At 36.5% G+C, this 9040-nt stretch overlaps 1 protein-coding gene across 1 annotated transcript in view; it reads right to left on the bottom strand.

The window, feature by feature from the left end:
- The window catches only part of cdkal1 (CDK5 regulatory subunit associated protein 1-like 1), a 276863-nt gene that overhangs the window by 119706 nt on the left and 148117 nt on the right, over positions 1-9040 (bottom strand). Inside the window, exon 9 of the mRNA XM_014014250.1 lies at positions 2413-2579. Within this exon, the coding sequence (XP_013869704.1) occupies positions 2413-2579 (167 nt within the window). The remainder of the gene's footprint in view (positions 1-2412; positions 2580-9040) is intronic.

Below are 9040 nucleotides of genomic sequence, written 5' to 3'. Positions count from 1 at the left end.
AATGAGTTTTATTTAGTGAGTATTCACACTCACTAAAGGGCTCGACACACGGGCAGCGACAAACAGCGATTAACGGCTGTCATCGCAGCCAGGGTGAAACCCGACACACGGGACGCGATAGCGATCACAGCGTTGCGAACCGCCCTCTGACCTCTGGCATCAACAAGGCATTTCCGCCCACAGGACTGCCGCTCACTGGATGTTTTTTCTTTTTCGGACCATTCTCTGTAAACCCTAGAGATGGTTGTGCGTGAAAATCCCAGTAGATCAGCAGTTTCTGAAATACTCAGACCGACCCTTCTGGCACCAACAACCATGCCACGTTCAAAGGCACTCAAATCACCTTTCTTCCCCATACTGATGCTTGGTTTGAACTGCAGGAGATTGTCTTGGCCATGTCTACATGCCTAAATGCACTGAGTTGCCGCCATGTGATTGGCTGATTAGAAATTAAGTGTTAACGAGCAGTTGGACAGGTGTACCTAATAAAGTGGTCGGTGAGTGTAGAATCCTATAGTTAGTTAGAAGGGCAAATAGCAGCAGGAGTTGCAGAAACAACTTTAAAGAGCTAGTGTGTAGTGAGGTTATTTGGTTGGGTCTTTTCTACTACAACATAAAATGTCTTACTATAAATTTATATACTAGTATTTTCACGAGACATATCTAGTAGCTAAAAGCTTAAGAAGCTAAAATAATATTTTCATCCTTGGTTCTTTCTTCTCTATTAAAATCTTAACTACAGAGCACATTAGGCAAATTAAATCCTCTGAAGCTCCCAAAAACACAGCTGTGAATTAAATAATCAATTTATTTATTAAACTTTTTTTTACAGAGAAGTGGGTGTTTTCGCTTGTGTTTCAATACTTTACTGCTGTGAAATAATCAAAGAGTGGTTTTCTATTTTTTTGATTTACTGCTTTGTTGTCACAATAGCTGCAAGTTGTCCTTGGATTTTTTTTTTGTATTGTTCCACCTCCTGCAGCTCATGATGGTGCTTTGACTCCTCAGATGAATAAAACAAGCATTAATTTTTGAGTTTGGACATGTTTGCAAACAGCTGCCAATATATTTGATGTACAACCTTAAAACATGTCACAAGCTTTAATGAAGAGTCAGAAACCAACGACGCCCATTAGAAAGATTCACAGGGATTAGCCTTACACACAAGTTAAAAAACCTGACCCAAAACTTTATTCCCTTATGGGTTCCTGTGGTGGAGTTGGTAATAAAAGTACTTTCCAGCTCACAAAGTATTTTTGGCCTGTTGACAGTGATAACATTTTTTCAGGAAATCATTGATTTAGAAAACAAGTCATAACTAGAAGTAGAAAACATTCTCGTTTCTTGAACATTGTGGTTTTGAGGCTGCATGTTTTGATCAATAAAATAAAAATTTCTGTAACTATTTTCTCTGTATCCACTGGACTCATCTGCCAATCAGTTTTCTATTCAGCTACTGTGAGTAGAATTGCCTGAAATCATACCACAGATGTATACATTCTTAAATGATGGATGTATCGTTATCTTAGATACAATGATTCAAAAGCAATGACAGAATAAAAAGAAGAAAAAAAAAGGCAAGACAAATCTCTGCATATTCCACTGAAATGGCAGAACTCAAAAGGAGAAGTGGGGAGAAAAGAGGGGTAAACACTGGTCATTGTTCCATTAGAAACGACAATAATGACTGATAGAATTAGGTTGCTAAAGAGGACATAATGGTTTTAAATAGACTCATTAGAGAAGAATAAAATGAACTAATGATTAGAAGGAGAAGTCTGGAGCTAAAGTGCTCAGTAAGCAGAAAGAATGGCCATGTAATTTATTAAATGTAAGCAGCACGGTTTTCTCACACAGAAAATGGCAGATTTGGTTATCAGGTGAAAAGGAAGATGTCAAAAAAAGTATTCTAAGCTTGAGTATTCTAGTTTTATTTATCATGTCTATCATTTTTCTTCATGGTACTTTTAAGTGAAACTATGAGAGTTTGTGCATTTCTGTTGTAAATGTGTGATGGGGCATAAATCACATTAACACATTGAAAATTAGGACATTCATGTCTCTTTTTAGGAGTCCATGTTTTTTTTTCTATTTTTGTGATGAGTTAGCCTGAGGTTGTGCTTAAGCTTGAATTTTGATAACTTTTAAAGTTAGGGTAGCTCTAAATTGAATTATTTTTGATGTGATTTTGTTGATAAGTTTATTTTGAATTAATCTGTTTCATTGATTGTATTGATCAGGTCTCTCTTGCAAATGAGACAATTGTGTTTCAGTGAGACTAACCTGTATGAAGAAAACGAGTAAATGAATGAAAAAGCAAAAAAATAAATAAATAAAGAATAAAAAATAATAGATCTAGGACATAAATTGTTCAACAAAGTTAAAAATGACACCAGATTACAATCTGCTCACCTCAAGATGTTCCAGGATATAAGGTGGGTTGGTCATCCCCACCCTCAGCATGGCTCCTTCAGGAATCACCTCCACCAACCTCCACAGCAGCGTGGGCAGGTCTGTTCCAATGTCTCGACCATAAGCTCCTGTGTCCTCACTAGTCAACCAGATCTCACACACTCCCTCTGGATGGAGAAAAACAAACAAAATACTATTAAAAAAATATTAGGTGGTTATAATTTTGTTGTTTTGGTGGCTCAGTTGTTAGAGCTGTGGCCTCTTAGCAAGAAGGTTGTCAGATCAAAACTGAGCCAAGAACCTTTCTGGGTACAGTTTGTATGTTCTGTCCATGCATGTGTGGGTTTTCTCTGGGTGCTCTGGTTTCCTCCCACAAACCAAAAACATGACTGTTAGGTGAAGTGGTAACTCTAAATTGTCCCTAGGTGTGAGTGAGAGAGTGAATGATTATTTGTTTGTCTCTATGATGAATTTGTGACCTGTCCAGGGTGTACCCCGCCCCTCGCACAGTGACTGCTGGATATGGTAACCCAAATGACCCTGAAAGGAAGAAGCGGGTAAAAGATAATGGATGGATAGATGCAATTTTTTTGTCTTTTTTCTCAAAGCTGGATTGATAATATGATTGTGCTGTTTTAAATATTCAAGTTTTCATTCTACTTCTATGCAGTAACTCCCTGTGGAGTTTTTTTCTACTTTGTCTGTATTTACATTTACATTTCATTAATTGAAGTTACATCACCTACAGTCGGTAATAAATAATAAACCTCTGGGCCAAAGCCTGAGGGAAATTTGAATCTGAGTAATCAGTTTTATTTTCCAAACTGTGTTGGATTATCTTTTCTTTACCCTGAGGGTTTTTCTTTAAAAAAATAAAATAAAACATTTAGATGCAATGACATTAAAAGGAAGTGTTAGTGGTTTTGTAAGAATTTGTTCACATGCATTAGTGTGCTAAACTCAGAATTCACAAAGCCTCAGAGACTTCAAATCCTAAAAGCAAATTTAAACTCTGTTTTAGGTTTCAAGCTAAACTAGATGGTGACAAAGTTATTCCGAACTATCCAATCAGAGGGCAATTCCAGAGACAATTTAACAGATGGTCAGCAGGTGGTTCATACATCATACTGTGATAACTAAACAAACCATTTAACAACCAAAGTATGAGTATAAAGAATTCAGTTACTTGGATATTTTTTTCAAAAAACAAAAGTGTGTTTCTTTAAACGCCTACAGATATTTAGTAGAGTCAAATGCAACAAAGCCATCTGACTTTTGAGGTATTTGAGAGTTTGTGAGAAAAAAGAATTAAAAGGCAACAATCCTGTCATTTATATGTAGCTATGTGAAGGGAGTAGGTAGTCACAACAGCTATGTTCAGTGACCACTTGACTGCCTTCAAATATTGGGACCAAAATCACTCCTAATTTTTATAATGGCCTCAGTGGTGGTTTTTAGATTCTTGCCTCTTGTGCAATCACGTTTGTCAATGCAGGGGTCACTTTTTGCACAGCGTGGAACTCCTTTAATGTTCTGATTATGATTTGTATGGTGGCACTGTTCTTTCAAACCCTTTAGGTATATCTTGATCACATTCGTTCATCTTGCGAGCAGTGAAAACGTGTAACCAAAGGGCATAAATAAAGTCATTGTGTGAGAATGGCAGCAGATAACCCAGGGAACAGGCAGAGTTAAGGCTATCAAAATAAAATATTTATTTATAAAGAAAAAGGCTGTCAGGGCAGCTTTAAAGAGCTCACTGAGATGAACAACAAGGAGAAGTAGAACACGAGGAGACATTCACACTGGCTGAGAAAACAGCACAATGATCAGACCAACCCTGAGGAAACGAAACAGAATATAATGACCAAATAATGAGGGAAAACAAGAAACACCTGGAGGAGACACAAGAGGACACAGGTCAGTGAGGGTGGGGCTGAAGGATTGACAGGAGACAGAATGGAAAAACACCAGGATACATGGAGAAAACATCAGGAGGAGACTGTAAACTAATAACAGAAAATACACAAATGGACACTGGCTATGACACAACGGTGTTAACCACAACATAGGACACTATATTTTATGGTATGGTTGTAGAAAACAAATCAATATATATTTTGACTATTTGTTCTTTTCCATTAGGCACAGACAGTTCATAAGTGTACCTAAAACAATTCCTCAAAATAAATAAATTATTTCATGACTTAGCTTGCTCTGTATTGTTTTGTTCTGTGTTTTTAACTACTTGGATACATTTAAATGGAACTGAATCAGATTTTTGTTGAATCAGACACATATTTTTTTACTTATTCGCAGTTATAGGGCAGTAGATTTGTTATATTGCTCTGTCAGCAGTATTCAGAACTGCAGGCAGTGCTGATAAAGCCTTATTGGGGCAGAAATAATTCTGCCACATGAACACATTCTGATCGTTTTAGCTCAGTGATACAGCCACAACTAACGCAGGAGCTCACATGGTTTTAAGAATGCAGGAATAGATTCAGTAAAACCTACTGTGTCCAACAATGTATATTTTCTGTACAAATAAATTCCATTTGTAAGACTAAAGTTAGAAGATACATTAGCAGCCAGCAGCTGAAGCAGATTAACTGAAAAGAGGAAACCAACCACCTTTTTGGTTAGCTGTGCCCACGACTGTCTAAAACAAAGTGCATGAAAAAATTATTACAACCAGAGTATGTGCAAGGCTTTAATAATGTATTTTTCTAGTAAATATGAACAGTCTTCTGTTTTTAAATTTCTGCTGCTATCAATAGATAGTCTTTGCTATTTATTTTCCTTAAAGTTATCAGAAAATGTTTCTTTTTTTGTTTGACAATAACGACCAAAGATAAGCACTGCAAGCACGGCACGGTTAAGACAGGGCTTATTTTACTTTAACTTGAGAGTAGCTACATTAGGAACAAAGATAATTTATTCAACAGTTACCCACATCTGCAACAGTCCCTGCAAAACAAACTCACACAAAAAACTTAATAACTGCAGAACTTAAAGAAAAATTAGCAATCTCAATGGTGAATTCAAACCCATGTTTTGTGTTTCAGCACTTCTCACATGCTATTGAGCTAACTGTGTGAGCTACACAACAATTCTGATGAGAGGTTTTTCTGTTTCTGCATTGAGCCTGATCACACTCTGAAACTGAGCAAACTGATGACTGGGTCTGACTCTGTTTGTTGTTAATTTAACAGCATGCAGACCAAACGGGATGAGCTAATGAGTCGGATATTGCCCGTGGGCTGCCAGCTGATGTTCATTGACATAAATGCTTTAAGGTTTTTGTAGAACCCCATTCGTGACTGTCAGTGACAAGTGTTATAAAAATCCACTTGCAAGAAATCGTTTCAGGAACGGGAAGGTCACATGCAGCAAGAAGCTGATCTACTGACTTCATAGTTAATTAGTGCAACACTTACCGCTACAGTCTAATGATCTGTCATTTGGTTACAGATCTGGAAATGGTCAACTGTCTGCTTCAGCTATGTGTTAGGACATATTATACCATGCAAGCATGCAAAAATAGATTTGCACTTAAAGAGGCATAAGTCAAAGTTATGCACAACAATCACTATCATTAACTGTGCATGGACAGACAGAAAGATGCATGTGACTAGATAGAAGAGGTGTTTGGCTAATTGGACAGTGCTGCGTGTTATGTGTCCTATATGTTGTGTGTGTGTGTGTACATGCATGTGTTTAACAGAGAGAGATACAGACATAAACTACATGTTTAAAGATAAACACCAAATAATGGCACTGTATATCACAGGATAAGAATAAAGCGGTTTCTGACAATCATCAACATAGATATTAAGATGCACTGAAGATTTCTGGAGTCATCCATGTCAAAAAACAACATCAAAACCCAGCTACAAATCACACGTGCTCTGACAAAATCAGGTGCACACACAAACAGAAACGCACAAACAGTACAAAAATACCTTTCGTGGTGCACTACTCAACAGAAGCAGCACTCATTAATTCCTTTTATCTTTTAATAAATCTTTGCGAGTAATTTTCTGCGAAGGTCAGCTCTCTTTTAGCAACAACTCTTATTACAGATGTTGGAGCAATTCATCTTTCTATTGAGGGCCACCCAAAAGCTTTAGGTCAAGCCCCATGCAGGGACATTTTATTACCCTCTACAATTATTCATAATTAAAGAGAATCTCTGTTAAAACATAATTAAAGTGCTGCCTTGCCAGAGCCCATTTTGCTATCCATAGTTTGTCATATTTGTAATATTTTAAGCCTAAGAGAGAGAGTAGAGAAATTCTCCTGGCAGCTAATGTCAGTTTGTGTGGGAGGAACTACGCCAGTCTAACTGCCATGTCAAGACCTTTGACTGCATCATCTGCATCCTGGGAGTGATTATTTTCCTACATTTAGCACATCAGCAGTCATTTTTAATGGAACAGGTCTGTCCCAGTAGAGTCTTGGCAAAGTGCTTGCTTAATGCAAGGCCAGACCCGTATTAATTTGGTCTGAGAGCTGAATTAGTTCCTCTGAAAAAACAAAATTCCTGAGATTCCACCAACACAATGCTGCTGAGATAGTAAGCTTGTGTATTGTCTACTATCACAGATTTTTTGTGACTTCTTTGTTAATTATGTTTAGAGGAGACTGATGCTTTGGAAAAGTCCCATGTTTACTCAAGGCCACAGACAGATGTAGATCTCCAGATAAACACATGAACCAGCCCAGTAATTTGGCCTTTGGCTTGCCGCTCAGTTCCTTTTATTGCATGTGCCAATAGTGTTATTGTTGGCCAAATTTGTAGGGAAGGTAGCCATCAGGAAATAGCTGCTTGGTCTCCTTTCTCTATCTAGCTGATACACACTCTACAGCTGCTTCCTATGGGTGAATTTCAAATAAACGCTGCAGAGGTACAGAACAAACATTAAAACAGACAGCTGCTATAATTCTTTTTCATTTAAATTATGGTTAATATAAATAATTCAAAGAAAAGGTTCAACAAATATTTGAAAGTTTTTTAAGTACAGTGTAAATGAATGAACATTTGAATAAGTCAAAATTGTATATAACAAAGTTAGCCAAACATTCATTTTTGTCAAAAACACTTGCACCTAAAAGGAGGCCTCCATTTTGTTTTATAGTATAGTTTGAGGTTATGTTTAAGCCTTGTCCAGCTCAAAATGTAGTTTGTCCAATACAATATTTTTTTGTCATTTCTACAAACATCATTATAAACAGCACCATTTTATGAAAGGCCTACATCACACAAAGCAATAAAAGTAAACCCTAGAACACTATTGTAAATTTGCTGTCATATTGTCCAAACATTACCACAAAATTACACAAAATAAGACATATGAGGCATGAATGTAAAACCTTTCAACCATTGCATGCTGTGTGTGAAATATAATGATAACAAGAGGAAGAACAGAAAACACCTTTGGTTATAGTTTACATTAGAGGTGGGGCTATGATGTCATCTTTTTTTAAGTTTGCATTTTGCCTGTCTAAACAAAATCACTTAAGTGTTTCGAGATGTCTTTCACTTTGGAACTCGTTTCAAAACACAGTTTTGGGGATCCTAGAAAGTTGCTTATTTATGAGTGTGAGTCTGAAACATCCAACTGTTTGCAGAATAATATGATCAGATTAAGTGTTTTCATGCACGCTGTTCGGATTATCAATCGGCATAAACCACCCCTCTCATTCCGATTACAAATTCATTTGGATCGAGCTGAATCGGATCACAATAATCCGAATGTGGTGTTTACATTACGCATTTTTATTCCGAACGGCCATTTGATCTGATTATTTATGCTCATGTAAACGTAGCTAATGACTTTTGAGTCCAACAAAGAAGAGTCAGGTAAATAAAAATATTAACATACAATGAAGTATATAAAGTAAATTTTCTCAATCAGAAAAAAAAGGTTTTGTTTTAGTTGATGTTACACACCCTTCATCAGTGTCCTTTTTGAAAGTCACTATATGATACCAAAGCAGTCATAAATGAGGCTAAGCTGTGAACACTTCTTAAAGTCATTCATCCCAAAAACTAATGAATAAAGCAAAAGAAGCACAACACTGTGTGGAAAAACATAAGACTAAACAGTAAAACAAAAATGAAAACAATAATATATGAACACTGAAGGAACTTAACTGTATAGAGTTTACAACTTTGAGGCTGGGACAAAATAAAGACAGAGAGACCAGCAGGGAAAGTTAGAAAACATTTGTGTTATGATGAATTTCCATTTGTCTTTGTCCAAGAAAAACACATCAGCATGCCTGACCATGCATTACACAAATCAAACATTCATCACTTCAACTCTCTGCCAAAATCTTGTTTGCTTTCTGTGTGCTTGTATATAGGGTTAGTTTGTCTGACTGCAGTAAAAAAAAAAAAAAGAAACATCTCTGTACTTTTTTATATCATTTAGGCCAATCCTCAACTTTAAATGGGCCATTAGAGATCTAGGACTTGATTTTTAATGTCAGAATAAAGTCTAAGTAGGGGTTAAATATGTCTGAAGAAAAATAAATGAAAGTCTACAGCTAGGCCTGTCACGATAACAAATTTTGCTGGACGATTAATTGTCTCAAAATTTATTGCGATAAACGATAATAT

The sequence above is a fragment of the Austrofundulus limnaeus genome, unplaced genomic scaffold (genome assembly GCF_001266775.1).
Source record: "Austrofundulus limnaeus strain Quisiro unplaced genomic scaffold, Austrofundulus_limnaeus-1.0 Scaffold112, whole genome shotgun sequence".
Lineage (NCBI taxonomy): Eukaryota > Metazoa > Chordata > Actinopteri > Cyprinodontiformes > Rivulidae > Austrofundulus > Austrofundulus limnaeus.
Note: the sequence above shows the minus strand (reverse complement) of the source record. Positions and strands in the feature narration are given on the sequence as shown.